This window comes from Cydia pomonella, chromosome 5 (assembly GCF_033807575.1).
Source record: "Cydia pomonella isolate Wapato2018A chromosome 5, ilCydPomo1, whole genome shotgun sequence".
Lineage (NCBI taxonomy): Eukaryota > Metazoa > Arthropoda > Insecta > Lepidoptera > Tortricidae > Cydia > Cydia pomonella.
This window is the reverse complement of record NC_084707.1, coordinates 10,889,470-10,908,971: the sequence shown is the minus strand read 5'-3', so window position 1 is coordinate 10,908,971 and position 19,502 is coordinate 10,889,470. Positions and strand designations below refer to the sequence as shown.

The window sequence follows — 19,502 nt, the reverse complement described above, 5'->3', positions numbered from 1 at the left end:
TTGGTCCGAACGAGATCTAGTAAGTAGTTTTTTTTAATACGTCATAAACAATTTAAAAAAAATTTTTTTTCATCAAACCCATACGTGTGGGGTATCTAAGGATAGGTCTTCAAAAATGATATTTAGGTTTCTAATATCATTTTTAGGGTTCCGTAGCCAAATGGCAAAAAACGGAACCCTTATAGATTCGTCATGTCCGTCTGTCTGTCCGATTCTGTCACAGCCACTTCTTTCCGAAACTATAAGAGCTGTACTGTTCAAACTTGGTAAGTAGATGTATTCTATGAACCGCATTAGGATGTTTACACAAAAATAGAAAAAAAAAACAAAAAATTTTGGGGGTTCTCCATACTTAGAACTGAAACTCAAAAAATCTTTTTTCATCAAACCCATACGTGTGGGGTATCTATGGATAGGTCTTCAAAAATGATATTGAGGTTTCTAATATCATTTTTTTCTAAAATGAATAGTTTGCGCGAGAGACACTTCCAAAGTGGTAAAATGTGTGTCCCCCCCCCCCCGTAACTTCTAAAATAACAGAATGAAAAATCTAAAAAAAATATATGCTATACATTGCCATGTAAACTTCCACCGAAAATTGGTTTGAACAAGATCTAGTTAGTAGTTTTTTTTTAATACGTCATGAAATTAAAAAAAAAAATTTTTTTTCATCATACCCATACGTGTGGGGTATCTATGGATAGGTCTTCAAAAATGATATTAATGTTTCTAATATCACTTTTTTCTAAACTGAATAGTTTGCGCGAGAGAACCTTCCAAAGTGAAAAAAAGTGTGTTGAACGAGATCTAGTGAGTAGTTTTTTTTTAATACGTCATAAAATTTTAAATTTTTTTTTTCATCAAACATATACGTGTAAGGTATCTATGGATAGGTCTTCAAAAATGATTTCCTAATATCATTTTTTTCTAAACTGAATAGTTTGCGCGAGAGACACTTCCAAAGTGGTAAAATGTGTGTCCAAAGAAAAAAAGTGTGTCCCCCTCCCTGTAACTTCTAAAATAACGGAATGAAAAATCTAAAAAAAATATATGATATACATTACCATGCAAACTTCCAACGAAAATTGGTTTGAACCAGATCTAGTAAGTAGTTTTTTTAATACGTCATAAATGGTACGGAACCCTTCATGGGCGAGTCCGACTCGCACTTGGCCGCTTTTTTTTGTGTTTCACTCGCAACGCTCACTGTATCTGTGGTTCAATTTTAGTATCTTTTCCTTGCTCGGGTATCAATCAATATTAGCACGAGCGGTTAAACAACAACTTTGCGCCCTTGTAAAACAAATAACTACTGTATAATCCCTCACGAATAGTGCTGAGAAGCCCCTACATGGAAACATCTAGGCAGAACATGTATGTATATTTTAAAAACTGTATATTACTGTACCTAATAATTAACAGTATTTATTATTTACTTAATAATTATTACTTAACAAACTTAGTTCATGTGCAGTGAACATCTCCATACTTAGGTAATATTTTGGTAAAGCCACTAACTTGGTTTTACAGTGATCATCCGATTCATGTATAGTTCACGATTACTAGCATATAATAATACATTACGATACAAGTGCGAAATATAGGAAATATCGAAACGAGTGAGGATAAATTAAAACACGACCGAAGGGAATGTTTTAAATTGACATGAGTTGCGAATTGCCTATTCGCACATGTATCGTACAATATTTTACAGTACATATGATGCTACTTTACCGCACTAGTGCGAAAATTTGCATATGACGTTACTGTGTCGAACATTTAAAGGGCCATATGTACTGTAAAACGTTGTACGATACATGTGCGAATAGATAATTCGCAACAATTTCCTATTTTTTGCACTTGTATCGTAATGTACTATTACAGTACATATGATCCTTTGAATTTTCGACATAGTTACGTAATGTGCTAATTATCGCACTAGTACGGTAAAGCAGCACCATATGTACTGTAAAATATATGAACTTACTTATTATCATATTTTTAACTAGTCAATCTAACAGGACATAATCACTTTATTATAACAAGTTTTAATTAAAAAGATTAACTCCATAATTCAATGTGTTACGTTTCCTATTCCAATGAGACTCGCCACTGACGATAGTTGTTTAAAAAGGGACCAAACCCGTCGTTCTAATAATGAGACCCGAGCAAGGGAAAAATTCCAAAAGGTGGAATCTTGGGATTGTGAGGCTTTTAAGGCGGGAAATTGTTACAAACATGGCGAGTTCAACAATTTTTTTTGTATATTATTTAAAATTTGGGGACAACCTTACATAGATCGACCTAACCCTAAACTAAGCAAATCTTGTACTTTGGGTACTCGGCGACGATATACATACTTATAAAGATAAATACACTTCTATATACATATAAAAAACACCTATGACTCAGGAACAAATATCTGTGTTCACATGAAGAAATGCCCTTACCAGGGTTCGAACACACGAGACCATTGGCTTCATAGGCAGGCTCACTACCCACTAGGCCAGACCGGTCGTCCTTACCTCACCACTTCGATGAAAATTCAAATTAATATCGTTAATTCCACTTTAAAATTAATCCCTAAAATCCAAATTTGCTAAGTGATTACAAGGAATAAAGAGAACCTACCCGAGCCGCTGCAGTGAAAAGGAAATGTACATCAACAAGTACTTCCTTACATATATTAACGAACGAACTATGTTTCAGGTATAAATCAAGGGTGTGTTTGTTGGTAAGCATAGGCGCCTGGAAGGGCGGGTCGGGCTAGGGCTGCAGGGTCCAGACGCCTGCTCGAGGAGTGCAGTCGGTGCTGCGCCGGCGCTGGGCATCGCGAAGCGCGCCGTGGGCGAGCGGGGCGCGCGGGGCGTTTATTGAGGCCACTATTTAACCGCGCGACGGCCGCGCAGCGACCTGTTGTGATCCCGTCATGGCGCGCTCCGCCCGTGTCACTACTCTGGCCGCGTGCCTCTTGTTCGCCTGCGGTGAGTCCTAACCTTTATACCTTTCGCCTCCACACGCCGCCCATCTCGCGACGTCACGGGTACGCGACGTCACACTAATTAGTCAGTGCTTGCGTCAGTGTCGCACAAGTGAACAGTGAAATTGACCCTAACTCGTCGCGAGGTAGGCTGTGTTTCCGCAGAGTTTACGAGCGAATGCAGCCGTGCATCGCGCGGTTAAAGGACATCAACGCGTCGCGAGCGCTTCAAGGATATTCACACTCGACTCACATCTGCAAGTACCTATCGTGCCAGTCTCATGCCGATGCCGGTGTGATTAACCAGTGAACTTCATTACTTAGCAACATTAGTAAATGGGCTAGTCGGGAAAACGTTCCCTTGTTATGAAATCAAAACTATAATTATTTGGTAATAATAGTTGACCATTCAGTACCTATATTAGATAATCACGATAACTTTGGCTGATACCTATGTGTGTTGGTCGATGCAACAAGTGCGCCTTTACGTATTAAAGGTCACAAATGAAAAATTTACATCGGAATGTAGGCAGTCAAAACAGGGTATAAGTTGAGCAATGTTTAATATTTTGCAATAGTAAGTGTTTGGTAAAACAACTGTTTAGCACCTGGCGCGGCGCGCGCTTGCGCCGGACTGCGGGAACTTTCACATTCGTTCCGTGTTGGGTTGCGCCCGCGCGCGCGCCGCTGACGTCACGCGCGCGCCACGCAGCCGCATCGCCGGGCACCCTCGCGCCCGCACGAGCGGATTGCGCCATCAACACCGTTCTTATCTTATTTATCAAATTCCATTGTAAAGCTCCGTCTACTTCTATTGACACTTAGCTCACCAAAACATACGCACTTTTCTTTTATACTAGGTGGGGCCTGATGAGCTGGAACAAGTGCAACCATTATTTTACTTGTACTTATTGCAAGGCATAATCAGAATTGAAACAAAATATTAAAATCAAAGTGAGAAACTAAATCCTGAATAGGTTATAGGTATCTTTTTATTGTTATGTGTCTAACTTATTAGAAAATAAAAGGTAATGTTCATTTATACAGAGTGACATAAAAAATTACATTTCATTCTTAGGTCAAAACTACACACTAAGTATAGAATCACGTTTGGAATTACAAATGATCGTTTATTGTTTGCGTAATAATTACAAACCTGTTATCAACTTTGTGCAAAACAACTTACTAAGCTGACTAACTAATTAACCTTGGTATAATGTAACTAACTACTTAACTAGGTAAGTAGGTAAATGTTAACCTTATTAGAAATTAAACTTACGAGTAGGTTAGAAATGTTTATATGACAATATTGACTGTCAAATATTAGGAGTCAAAAACGTTTTCCATTATCAGTACTTGTAGTAACAGTCGGCTCGATTCGAAGAATGATTAAGACACGTAAAAGTAAATGATCGTTAACTAAACGATATGTCAAAATTGACGTACATTATGACGTATATTTCGATTCCGCTGTAATCCCAATAAGATCTATCTACGATATTTCTAACGTCAAAGTGACATTGGTCGCCCGAATCGTCAATTATTCGACATACAAACGATATCTTAATGAGAACTTATCTAAACCAGAACTTATCGTTATCGTATCTCATTCTTCGAATCGGGCCGATTGACTACTTTACCACAATGGATACATACGGAGAAAGAAACTCCATTGATCCCCGGTAACAATAACATCTTGTACTACTTTAAGGATCTTCATTTTCTATAACGGGTGATCGATGATCACGCCCTATAAGGATGACTCACGCTACACCGGGCCGTGACCGTGCTGAAGCTTCCGAAGCTTCGTTTCGGACGCCTCCGCCCGGGCACGGGCCTGTTAAGCGTGAGACATCCTTACCCGGCAACTCAAATTTTAAAGGGTTGATGCTACGCGCGTAGTGATGTGCTACGAGCGTAGACGTTTATGGCTCTACGGCTCATCGGGATGCGAAAATCGCGTGTAAAAAGATATTAAGTACTTACGTACGGAAATATGTATATTGCATCTCACTCACGCTTATATGTCACGCTTTTACGATGTATATCTATGTAGAAACATCATATCAATCAATAACAGGTTTTTGAATCGAAAATGCTGCTCTTCGAAACTACGTTTAGTTTTACCGTTTTTACCACTTTCCTGAACTTGTCGTACATCGTGTCAACATAGTCGACTTAAGACATATTTATTCAAAAAACGCATTTTAATTTGATGGTTCATTGAACTATATGTAGGGACAATAGGGAGTAAAGACTCTAGTTGTTTCTTGTTGTTGTTGTTGTCTAGCTTCATCATAGGGTCCTCTGAGAACCTTTAGATGTGATGTAACCATATACCTACCATCTTTGACATTTTTTTTTTTTTTTTATTTCTACTCTCTATTGTTATTAGGCTCATTATTTATTACTTATAACGTAAACCAGCCACTGAACGTTAACAACGAATTTAACGCGTAAGTTTAGACCTGAAGACGAAGCAAGCCTACATATTTCTTTAGATAAAATGTACTTCATCAAATAAATTAAAAGTTACGCTATACATTAATCTACAATTTACTGCACCGCTTAATTATCATAACCATTAGCAACGACCGACTAGTATAATCATGGCTTCCTAGCAATCAGAACCCAGCCGGGTTATTTGTGATTGTATTTATGTCCTTACACAGTAATAGTGATACGTTGTTCGTAGTCATAGTGTATGTATAGAGACACCACAACACCGTATTCAACAAGTGACTTGTTTAAAATAAAGTATTTTTTCGTTAATGATATTTTCAAATTGTCGCATTCATAATATAACTTGATTATCAATATGTGTTATCGACTATCATATTTTAATTTCTTTCTAAGACAACTTTCTTTACAAGACGCTCCCCGCACGCGTTTGAAAGTCAAGTTTCTCGTGAGCACGTGTTGTTATGGACTGTTTGAAAGCTTCCGTCACGTATTCTAATGTGTCGATGTGTTTGCGTCATTTTCCTGTTATCAGTGAAATGCTCGAGTTTGAAGGGAGCTCCTTTAAAAGGAAAGTAGAGAGGCGGTACTAAATATTCATAAGGTCAACTGCGTATGCTAGCCACGCACTCGGTCGACGTCCGCGCCCGTCGCACAACATAACTGTCTATTTGTACTTCACTTGGTTCTGGAAGGTGCGCTGTCAACACTCGCTACTCAGAACACGTGCGCCCGAGCAGCGAGGTGCGCCGCCCTATCACGACTCGAGACCCGCCATTAAAACATCTATTTAACCGCTAAAGGTCTCATCACGCCTATCTCTAAAGTGCAACTCAATCATTGCAGCGATATATGACTTATCAATCTCTATTAACTGACTCTTTGACCTACAACATTATGTTGATGAGGCGAGACTGGAAATATTCCGCTATCATTATTTATACCGTGTCTAAATTAAATGTCAAACCTTTTTAAGGTTACTTATATTCATACATCATTAATTAATATGTTAATTTGTGTTATCATAAAATTTTTGGATCTGACTCATTAAACAGTACAGATGTGATCAACAGATGACACTTTTAGTTCAACCAAAATAATTAATTAGGTAATAGGTAAATCATAATGATTATGAAATATTTGTTTCAAACTCTACCAATATTGTTCCTTTATATATAGGTACTAATTCAAATCCACGTCAATTATTCAAACATTTTTCTACAGACTGCAAAATAACATTTATGTCTATTAATCTTTTGCTATTTTAATTTTTTCGCGGGTGCTGCCGTGGCCGTGGCCCACGAGACTTAAGGTGGTTCGATTTTCATACAAAAAACAATCGCTATTTATTAATTAATTACACAATATTATTACATAAATAGTTGCGCATTTATCTACTTTCGAATATTCATTTGCGCTAAATTAATAGAAAAACTTTGTTTCATACAGAAATCATGCAATAATCAACGTTATATTTTTATAAATTTCACTCATGTGTGTGTGACAAATGTCGTGTACAAATACATTGCGACGTTGCCACTCCATGCCTCGGGCGGCCATCGGCGCGACGTTGCGATGTTTGACGCGTTTTTAGCTGACTCTGTCGACACTGACACTCAGTGTGACCAGGCGTACGATAATTGTCGTACATGTACGATAATTTGGGCCCCGGTATGACGTAATGTTCCAAAGAGCATTATCGTACACTAAAGTACTATAATTTCAGCCCTTGGATGATGCCACCTTAAAAGTCTAGTAATTTGAAGCAAAATATGACACTTTCTCTCAGAAATAGGCTAAAATTAGTATCTTTTGGGTGTTCGGCTCCTTGGTGTAAGTTTAAAGTTTAAAATGTCACAATTTCCTGTATACCGTTTGAGTCTATCCCAAAAATACACAAACATAAACAGATTTTTTGCGCAATTTAGACGAAAATTGTATTTTTTTTATTATTAATTCGAAATTTAAGCTTATTTTGCTAGACATTTTTAGGGGCTGCCTTTTTGATTGGCGTACGATATTTTTTTCAACGATACAATAATATTGACACTCAAGTACGATAATTCTCTTCCGCTCACCTGGCAACACTGCTGAAACTTGACAGGACCTGGGGGCCTACCGCGAAAACCGAAATTCGCAAATTGCGGGGATCTTTCTCTTTTACTCTCACTAAGACGTAATTAGAGTGACAGAGAAAAATGCCCGAAATTGACGAATTTCGATTTTCCCGGTAGCCGCCCTGGTGCTTGAGGTACTTGATAGAAAACAACGCTGCCGCATGTTCTGAATTGTGATTTTATGTGCTTTTGGTTTGAAAATGATAGCAACGTCTAAATCAAGTTACAAAAATCATCGATATTCTGGTCCGCGAAAAACCAGGAAAAGTGTAACTGTACAAAAAGAGTCTGGAGTCTACAAAAATGACCAATTCATAGAAAATATGACCTAGAAACTAGTTCACTTTGATAAAACTCAATTTTGCCCGAGATTGTACTTAGGCGAATACCTAAGGGAGCTAAGTGTATTGATCTTGAATAATTAGTTGGCTAATACATATATGACTCCAACATGATATGGACATTTACATCATAACTATTATACCTAGTTGGTTACTAAGTTCTGTTACTCGATTTCTTTCTTTCTTCCTAGCGTTGTCCCAGCATATTGCCGCGGCTCAATGGAGCTTGGGGTCCGCTTTGACAACTAATCCCAAGATTTGGCGTAGGCACTAGTTTTTACGAAAGCCACTGCCATCTGACCTTCCAACCCAGAGGGTAAAACTAAGCCTTGTTGGGATTAGTCCAGTTTCCTCACGATGTTTTTCTTCACCGAAAAGCGACTGGTAAATATCAAATGATATCTGTTCTGAAGTTATGTTACTCGATTTGCAACCTCTTTATTTCCGTTAAAACAAATGCTACCGAAAAAATAAATAAATGACATAATGTGGTGGTATGTATCCCTATTCAGCGGCGTAGAAATCAAACTCGGATTTGTGAGCTATAATTATATACCACACATAACGCTTATCTCGTCGTAAAAGAGAATCGTATCGCAGTAATAGGGTTGTTTCCAATTTTTTGAAACGCTTGTATTACTTTCTATATTAACTAAAAGTTGCCTTAAAATTCAGCTTTTATACTAAAAATGGCTTTAAATATGTTAAATTAACAAAATATATTTTGACAGATGCTTTCGCGCCCAAAACGCTCTTTGAAAATTGTGTGACGTCACAGTTTATGGTTTGACACGTAACTACATACACACGTAGAAGATACGAACTGTCAACTGATATTTGTCATTTTTTGTTAATCGCCTAACTGTCAACAGTGTCAACCCGAGAGTTGTGACGTCATCAGAATCTTCAATGACGTTTCGAGTTTGGTCACGTGACGTGTGCCAAAAGATATTTTAAATTCAATATTTACAAAAACCTGTAATGACCATAATTACAGGTCCCCTAAAAGTAGTTTAACATGTTCTTATAATCCAAAAGAATTTATTGGGATACAATTATGCCCTAAGATTTGTAGATGGAAACAACCCTATTGCGTTGCACAAATGTGGGCACCCGCCAAATATGATTTTGGGTGTGTCATACTCAGGGCTAACACAGATTCATTTCTGTGAAAAAGGTGTGAAAACCGGAAACTGGAAACCGTTCTCGAACCAATAGTGAAGCCCTTAAGCCACACCCTATTTCGAAACCAGCCATGGATCTTTGAACAGGACTCAGCTCCTGCACATAAGGCAAAAACAACTCAAGCCTGGTTTCGAAGGAACAAAATTGACTTTATTGCCCACAAAGACTGGCCGTCCTCCAGCCCGGACCTTAACCCCCTGGATTATGCCACATAGCAGGTTATTGAGGAGAAAGCCTGTGCTAGACCCCACACAAATCTTAACTCCCTCAAGCGGGCCATAGTTAAGACAGTGACGGAATTAGACATGACAATCGTGCGTGCCGCTATTGATGACTGGCCTCGTCGTTTGAGGGCCTGTGTGAAAGCCAGAGGAGGCGATTTTGAATGATATTGTCATATGTAATTCCTGATTTTGTGTACTTCATTTTAATATATACTTTATTAAACTTTCGTTGGTATATTTTATGTAGATAAAGATTATTGCAGTAACAGAATTTAATAACCAACTAGGTACAAAACAATGCAATACATAAACACATAAATTGGATATGATGTGATCCGTTGAATGAAATTGACAATAAATAAAATAAATAAATAATTTTCTATCTCTAGGCATTGTGTGAAACTTCTAGTTGTGTCAAAATATCGGGAAATCAATAATATAAACAAACATGGTAAATATCTCATTTCTTTTTATAATGGTTATAAATAGAAGGCCATGCAATTTTGTAACTCACTGTAATTTAATTGAATGTATCGTAAAAAAATGTTTTAATTCTACTGTAAAATAGTACCTACATTTTTAAAGGCTGGGTAGTAAGGGATTGCTTTAATTTTAGAACAAAACAGCGTTTTTTATTGAAAAAAATACCGGAAAATCTGACTTACAAATTTGGACTTTCTTAGGTTCATTCTACTTAGAATCTTCTCCACCCTAGCATTAAAAAAAGATATCCTAAAATATCCATACCATTACGTCACATTTTAGTGTGAAAGAAATTTCAGTGTAAAACTAAAATTTCAATACAAATTTTCGGGTTTTTTTAGCACGAGGATTGATTATGCTAGTGATTCTGAGTTGGAAGAACCCAAAAATATCATGATGTGTGAGAATCAGATTTTTAATATTTTTATGGAAAACGCTCATATTTCTCATAAAATAATTTATTAATAATAGGTACTTGATAATACTGATAACAAAAAAAAAAATTATTGAGTCTCGAACCCACATCCTCTTGCATGTATATCCACGTACATACCGCAACGCTATTGAAGCCTACTCACGCTGTGCCAAATTGTCTACTACAAGGATCCCAATAAGACTGTTTGAATGTGTGAGTGATACTTAGAAATAGAGTCAAGAAACATTCTGTCGACATTAAGGGGTAGTTTTTGTACAATGAAGTGTCCAATATTTGTTGTAATAGTTCAATATTTATTTAAAGAGTGCGCTAAACATAATTTACAGTATAGAAATACCAAGACTACTCCACAAAAAAATTAAAACTCAAAATTTGCAATTGTGGCGCCATCTAGTGAGGTTTAAGCTTTGGGTAACCTAGTCGAACCACCTTAATAGAGACGTTGTATGCGCTTAGGGTGTGACACTGCGGTTATTTATTTATTTTTTATATTCGTCTCCTAAACGTCTAGAACGGATTCGGATAGAAAGGATTTGTAAGAAACGGGAATGGTTGATGTGATGTCCATCTATAGACGTAGTCTCATCACATGAAGGTTCTATGCATAACCAAAAATATTCTTATATACAGCAAAAGTAATCAGTACCTGAGTACGTATCAAAGTAGTAAACAACCTAAATTAGCCAACAACCTTTGAATATAAAAAAAAAAAAATCTTTATTTTATGCATATGAACTCTTTATAAGTACAATCCTGCACCAAACTGTTTCTGTTTAGCCCAATAGTTGTCTGGTAGAGAATGTCTCAAGGCGTTAAGTCCGCCATTAGTACTCATTTTTTGTAATTTTGTGCAAGATTAAATAAATATATATATATTTTAAGTTTTTAGGTTATATATATTTTTTGACAGCTGTCACGGTACCCAAGCTATGTGAAAATTACAATAATTATCAAAACATGGCAAATCTGTAGCAAGTTTCCTAAATGTATGGGTAAACTGGAACTATTAAATCAATCTGGCTATTTCCATAACTCGTGGCACCCAGCTCGGGCCGGCAACAAGGACTTGCTCATTGATCAATAACACACATTTGTTTTTTTAAATAAGCGATATTCTAGTTTAATAGCTGGTTTTGAGATTTCTGGCCATGTATTTATGTGAAATATATCTACCAACTACTTATAAGAAATTAACATTTAAAATACCAATTGCTAGCATTTATTTATTCGCAACGAAATTAAACTAAATGGCATAGTTCATTTTCGAAGATTTGTATTTATTATTAATATTGTTTTTTTTTACATTATTACACAAATTGAGTAAGTCCCACAATAAGCTGAATAAGGCTTTTTAATTTTTCATGAAAAGTAATTAAATACTGCATTATTACGAGTATTAACTCAAGCAAGCAATTGAAAACTATGACATATTAATGGCAATTCGAACATCGTTCACAGCAAGTGAATATACTCGTACTAAGCACTATACTAATCAATACGTAAACAGGCCAAACGAAAATCTAAAACACAAGTACACTAATAGTACATTACGATACAAGTGCGAAGTGCGATAAATTAAAACACGACCGAAGGGACTAGTGCGGTAAAGTAGCACCATAATATGTACTGTAAACTATGTAAATAAATTAAAACTAATAATAGAAGAGCAGCGCGCGTGAGACTGCGCCGCGCTCGTTCGCTCGCGACCACGAGAAACCTAACCCTCTGATTTTTTGCTCTACATATTACACATTGCGTAACGTAATCAAGCCACTCAATTATACGTACTTATAGATTATCTACTTTTTCTACTTCAGCGCTTCGATTCTTGTTAGTGACTTGCGGAATGAATGAAAATACAGTAATTATTGATCATATGGCTCTTTTGTTACGTTTTATGCGAATGGACGCAACGTCTGTATCACACGAGTTGTCGCCTTCTTTAACTTTGGTATAAAAAAGGATTTCCGGTACTTACTTAATAATTTACAAAGTAAATTTGTCTTGCAAGTTGGTATTTCACCCAATTCGTACGGCTTAAACTTGGTGACAAATAGCAGATTGATGATAATAAATATAATAACAAATTAATCTTTTATTATGATACTTATTGTCACGTTTTGCTACTGGGTCGAAAAATTAATAATGACACAATCACCGTTTCGTTTGCATAACTGTGCATAAATAAACTTGACACCCGCCCGTGAACAAAAGACTTCAACGCGCGTGCTATTTCTATGCGAACACTATAAGTATTCTACATATATATTATATTTTGCTCATTGCTTCTTCATTGAGTTTTAAGCGTAGATGAATATGAATATAATATTATTTTTCATGGGTAGTTTTCATATTTATTAGATTTTGTCCAGTTAACCCATTCAGCGCTAATCACAACACGTTGTCGTTTTGCTTCTACGAAGCATTTCTGCTATATGTATACCGGGAAATCCATGTTATCGGCTACGACGTAGCGCTACAACCGTAGCTCAGCGGTGAATGTGTTAATATACGACTTTACCAGTTATAATAATATATTATATCAGTTTGCAATTTTCATCAAATACAAAAGATATACAATACAATAGGTATTTATTATTCATCAATATTAAAGGGTGAATGTCAAGAGATCGTAATCAACAAGTCAAAGTTGCTAAGCACGTGGTAGATCCGGGTCAAAGAAAACGTGTTTTTTATCACATTTCGGGCGGTAACACGTAACCTATGCAGTTTTAACTGTGTATACATATTTATACAATCTGATGGATGTTAGCTCACACTTACCTATATACGTACATATAATTATGGTTTAAAAAACCTCATAGTCAGTGTGTTATTTTTTTCACGATTATCGTGTTGCGAATTATTAGTTACTATTGCAGGTTATGGGCACAAGAAAGTTGACATACACATATTGCGACACGAAACGGCAATAAATTTAGGAACAATGAGTTATTAAGCATGCAAGAATAAAGCCTTGTGTACTAATCGAGTGAGCAATCGAGCTGAGCTAGGGTCGTGGGGCAACCTGCACAACACTGCGCGTGCGCGGTGCAGCACTGTTCTATGACCACTACTAATGAAGATGTATCCGCAATTCGGTGCTCGAAACAATACTCGCGGCGAACAATGCTATATGTTATTACATCTATCGATTGAGCTTACTGAAATCACGTAATACTTGATAAACGATATGGCTGACGACGCTGTACATAATTCACCTACTTACATGTTTTCTTGTTTCAAGAAAAATGTACGCTGAATTAGTTAGTTATAAGGCCCTACATTGTCGGGAATAGTCCCCGTCATGCGTAATTAATTAATTTATAAATTAACTTGTTGTCCTTAAAGATTGACAGACGGCCCGATTCAAATAATGATTAAGACACGTTTAAGATCTTTGGAAGATCTTTAAAAGATCGATAACTAAACGACATGTCAAAATTGACGTTTATTTCGATTCCGCTGTTATCCCAATAAGATCTATCAACGAACTGGCGTTGGTTGCCCGAATCGAGCTGCTTCTGACAATTATACGACATATAAACGATATCTAAATGAGAACTTATCGTTATCATATCTCATTCTTCGAATCGGGCCGAAAGTCAGCTGTCGTAAAATCATAGCAATGGAGGCGTAGGATCACTAATCATGACGACGAATATTTGTAAGGAAACCTACGTACTTTTTTGAGTACCCATGTACTCAAAATAGTACGAAGCAAATTTTGGTTTGGTTAGAGCTGGCTGTCACCAGGGCTGGGCTGCAGCCGCCCCGGCGCGGCCAGACGCTCTCGCAAGCGAGACAGTTAGATAATATTGCGAGAGCGTAGTTTCCTCATGTTACGTGCACACACGCCCCGTATCTATTTTCTTATTGCCTATTAGCAAACGCCTCTGTAAGTTTTAATTGATAAAAACTGCGTCTGTTAGCAGGATAAAATGGAATGTGGGAACAATGTTTTATCGGTTTTGCATAGTTAAGCGCACTGTGTCACTGCTAAATGTGTTGTGTAAAATAGTAATTTAATTGTTTTTTGCGGTAAGCAAATACGTAATTAAATCAATTTGATAGACATTGAGTGTGCTCCAAGCTACAGACGCTATATATCTTGCCTAAATATACTTATATGAAAAACTCAAGGATATCAACTAATCTCTTGATTTTTAAACAGCATTCTAAACATTTCGTCAGTCGAGAAGCGCACAAAGGCACCAAATGTCATACATAATCTTACAATTTGTTATAACGAGAAGAACTAAGAAAGAGTCGTCCTTGTCGCTTGCCCAAGCGCTGACATTTCGATGCCAGTCAAAGGTCACGTACGCTCACTACCTTTGACATTTTACGCTTCCAAGTGACATTTTAGTTCTAAAACGAATAAAAACAGTAAATGAAATGTCAATACTCGCTTTGTTCAAGCTGCATTATTCGTGTGTAATAGTAATTTGCAATCGATTGCAAGTATGCAACGTAAGTGTGTTAGGAAGGAGGTATGCGGTAATGGTGACCAATGCGCCTAACATGCATGCACGCTACGGACCCGAAATCATCTAAAGCGAAACTGGAACAAATCGTGTTTCAATGTGATTTTAATGTGTTTTATTTTGTCGGGCAGCGGTTGCCGACGGGCACCGATGGAAGCGGCAGGCAGACGACACGGCTAAGAAAGACGAGAGCCTGGAGCAGGAGCTATGCAAGGACAAGGACGCCGGCGAATGGTTCCGGCTGGTGGCCGGCGAGGGCGACAACTGTCGCGACGTCATCCAGTGCACCGCCTCGGTGAGTACCTACAAGAATAAAATACTACTTTTACACGCACACTCCACTCTCTCACGCACGACGACGGCCTTAAACAGTTGAACAGCATTATTTAAACCAATTATACTTTATAAACGTTTACTATACACAGTTTATTTTCACTCAAAGACTTTTTATTCATTTATAAGGACTCAGAATTATGTTGCCCTTGACATGCGTAACATTCTCAGTTACGCATCCGTTCACATTCCGCAAGTATTTATCGAATCGATTAACCATACTTACTTATTGAGAATGCATCATGAATCGATCAATCGCATTGATAAATAATAACTTGTAATGTAATAGAGCTTTTAATGGTAATTATATTTAATCGTAGGGCATTCAAGCTATCCGTTGCCCGGCTGGTCTATTCTTCGATATCGAGAAGCAAACTTGTGACTGGAAGGATGCCGTTAAGAATTGCAAACTGAAGAACAAGGAGCGCAAAGTCAAGCCTTTGCTGTACACAGAGGAGCCTCTGTGTCAGGACGGATTCCTGGCCTGCGGAGATGGCACCTGCATTGAACGCGGTCTCTTCTGCAATGGCGAGAAAGACTGCGCCGATGGATCCGACGAAAACAGTTGTGGTAAGTTTACACACATTCTGCCCGTCCAACGGGCGCCACTCATATTCAGCATTCAGCCAATTAGCCATGGCAATGTAGTATAAACATATGCTTCCATATATGAATTAGTATAATAACCGTGATGACCTTACGACTCTCATTTCCTGCTGCTGCCGGCTGTTACAACAGCCCGCTGTTATTATTTTAGGTAAGTACCTACGTGGAGAAATCAATTATTGAGATTTCTATAAATCCTGCTACAAATGCAACTGGTTATTAAGTCATGGCACAGTTCACAGTGTTGATGAGTTTTCATAAAGTCGGAGACAACCTTTGTTTTAGCACCTATTTTCTATCACATACCTGGTTAAGACTTTGCTATGCATTGCAATATGTAGTATACGTACACGTAGTTATTGAATGCATAAGTACGTAGGTGTACGTAGGTGTAAATACACATAGCGGTCTGTACTCTGTATATTTAACGGACCAGGTTTGTTTTTACTAAAATAAGCACATTATACAAATATTTTAACTAAAACTTTAAGTGTATAAATAGATGATAAGACCATGTTCGCTCTTAAAAGTGCATGATTACGGAGTAATCAAAACAACTTAATTCGATTCAATTTTTTTAAATGACTATTGAATGTATATTTCATTGTAATATGTGTTTAACCGTACATTTATTTAATGCAAACCAATCTAAAACAAACATGGCGCCTTTACAAATAAAAACTAGCCCGTAAGGCGTGACGAACGACCTGCCCGAAATGCCAATCACTTGGCCTAAAAAAACATCTCACTGCCATGTCGTAATATATACCTTAAGCAAATGGGGTGTTATTTTATTCATATTAGATCGAATATGTTAACGATTTATTAAAAGCTAATTCGCGTGTTTCATTTTACCCCACGAGTTTTTGGAATGAGTATCCTTTGCTTCAGCATGACCGCAATACATTTTAATGCAGGCGTTCTGGGAAAAGCAGGTTCTACTTAAACACGCTTACATCACAAAGCGCTGACTCTTGTCGCGCTCCAAGGTTGCTGGAACCAGTCCGCGTGATCTCTTTCTTTTGTATTTTAATAAAAGAATTAAAGTAATCACTTGTGTAAAAATTGTTAACTAAATCAAACACGAATTATTGTTCAACCTCTATTCTGCACAAATCAAAGAGGTATGTGATTGGATTTTTTTTTATTTAGATGCTCAATTTGAATTGTACCCAAGTACTTACATAGATAGGTACGGTACAAGACAGTATGTTAGCGTTATTCCGATAGACTGTTGGACGAGTTTAGAGTAATATTTGTGGTTGGATTGATTCAAAATTCACAGTTTTCTGATCATCGTTTTATGAAATTACTATACTTTGAAAAATATCACTAGATGTAGAAAATATCATGTACCTACTTGTAATTACATAGGTCAATATAGTGATCACAGTGAAAATGACAAAAACACTGATGTTGTCAGCGTATCAGTATTGCTTTATCTTAAAGATTTGTTGAAATTTTGGAACTATTCTATTTATGGAATAACCCCAACACATCTTAGGCACATGTGTAGATACGTATTTAAATTTTATTGCGATGAATCAACGAGCATATAATGGAATCAAAAAGTGAAATCCAATCGGGTGTCAGCTGTAGCGAGTGATTTGATCAAGCGAAAGTACCCATACTGGTTCCGACACTCGATCCGATACTCATACGAGTTTACACTACGCTCACGCCGACTGCCAGAATCTTTAAATTTTAAAATAATAATATTACACAAAACTAACTGAACTTACTTTTATATAGGCAAAACTTTATTTACTTAGGTACTTATTATATATTAGTAAAATTGTAAAAGGTACAACAACCGTAACAGCAAATTCTACGGTAACAAAATAACATGATTAACAAGACCTGTAATTATAAGCCAATTAAACACTCTAAACCTAAATCTATGAAATATGATCTTGTATAATATACCGGTTTAATTAAGATCTGAGTTGCAAATTGACCGTTGCGACTGCGTTGAAATAAAATTACAAAACAGTGTAGGTTCCTAACAGTAATATGTTTTGTTGTAGATATCGACAACGATCCGAACAGGGCTCCGCCTTGCGACGCAAGCCAGTGCCAATTGCCCGACTGTTTCTGCTCGGAGGATGGCACCACAATCCCCGGCGACTTGCCATCCCGTGATGTCCCCCAGATGATCACGATTACCTTTGATGACGCCATTAACAACAACAACATCGAACTGTACAAAGAAATTTTTAACGGCAAGCGCAAGAACCCCAATGGTTGTGATATCAAAGCCACGTTCTTCGTTTCCCACAAGTACACCAACTACTCTGCCGTACAGGAGACTCACCGCAAGGGACACGAGATTGCCGTGCACTCAATCACGTAAGTTTACCAATCCAACTAAGTTTAACTTCAAAAACTACATTTTCGTCGCTAGATTTCATTAATAAAATACTTCCATGAATATTTACATTAAATAAGCCGCTATATCGTATAATTTTTTCCTAGGCATAACGATGATGAGCGTTTCTGGAGCAATGCCACGGTCGATGACTGGGGCAAAGAAATGGCTGGCATGAGGGTCATCATTGAGAAGTTCGCCAACGTGACAGACAACAGTGTAGTCGGTGTCCGCGCCCCCTACCTCCGCGTCGGCGGCAACAACCAATTTACCATGATGGAGGAACAAGCTTTCTTGTACGACAGTACGATCACTGCGCCACTGTCCAACCCACCTCTATGGCCGTACACCATGTACTTCCGCATGCCTCATCGCTGCCATGGTAACCTGCAGAGCTGCCCTACCAGAAGCCACGCCGTCTGGGAAATGGTCATGAACGAATTGGACCGTCGCGAAGACCCGACCAACGACGAATACCTGCCTGGTTGCGCCATGGTAGACTCCTGCTCCAATATTCTAACCGGAGACCAGTTCTATAACTTCCTCAATCACAACTTTGATCGCCATTACGACCAAAACCGTGCTCCATTGGGGCTTTATTTCCACGCTGCGTGGTTGAAGAATAATCCCGAATTTTTGGAAGCTTTCCTCTACTGGATCGACGAAGTTCTCCAAAGTCATAATGACGTATACTTCGTTACCATGACTCAAGTGATCCAATGGATTCAGAATCCTAGGACGATCACCGAAGCTAAGAACTTCGAGCCGTGGAGGGAAAAGTGTGCGGTGGAGGGCAACCCCTCATGCTGGGTGCCACACTCGTGCAAGCTAACGTCGAAGGAGGTGCCCGGTGAGACCATCAACCTGCAGACGTGCGTGCGGTGCCCCGTCAACTATCCCTGGCTCAATGACCCCACGGGAGACGGCCATTACTAGAGTTGAGACGATCTCGAGCCCACGCGCTCTAAATTAGTTCATATTCAATTGAGAGTGGAAATTGCATGGATAACATATTCTAAGTCAGAGCCAAAATGACCATATTATTTTCACTGAATGGTACTCTAATATGTTTAAGCTTTGAGTATGTTTTCATGTAAAGTCGAAGTGTACCGGGTCATAATCCCGTTCGTAGTGTAAGTGTACCTACTACCTAACTATATGTAATATAGCTCACATGAATATTTAATAGGACCGTTTAATACTTATGTGATTTTTCTTATGTAAGTCTGTTTGATAAAAAATTAAAATATAAAATACAAAATAGATCTCTATTTTATTTTTCCACTCCTAGTCTATCCAAAATGTATATCGTGCATTACTTTACATAATTGAATTTATGACTACTAAAGAGCTTGTGCTAATATGATACCCGAGCTCGCGAAAGATTCCAAAATTAGGAAAAGTGGAATGTCGAGTGTTTCAAGGGTTAAACAAACTTTACTTCCGAGTGAAACACACAAAAATTACCATACCAATGCGCGG

General features: G+C 37.7%; 1 protein-coding gene across 1 annotated transcript; it reads left to right on the top strand.

Annotated features, from left to right (window-relative positions):
- Nucleotides 1–2,826: 2,826 nt before the first annotated feature.
- Nucleotides 2,827–19,283, top strand: LOC133517701 (chitin deacetylase 1). Its single transcript, XM_061851071.1, has 5 exons — nucleotides 2,827–2,984; nucleotides 14,845–15,008; nucleotides 15,367–15,616; nucleotides 17,680–18,001; nucleotides 18,128–19,283. Exons 1-5 carry the CDS (start codon nucleotides 2,930–2,932, stop codon nucleotides 18,954–18,956), a joined length of 1,620 nt encoding a protein of 539 aa, XP_061707055.1. The 5' UTR covers nucleotides 2,827–2,929; the 3' UTR covers nucleotides 18,957–19,283.
- The last annotated feature ends 219 nt before the right edge of the window (nucleotides 19,284–19,502 follow it).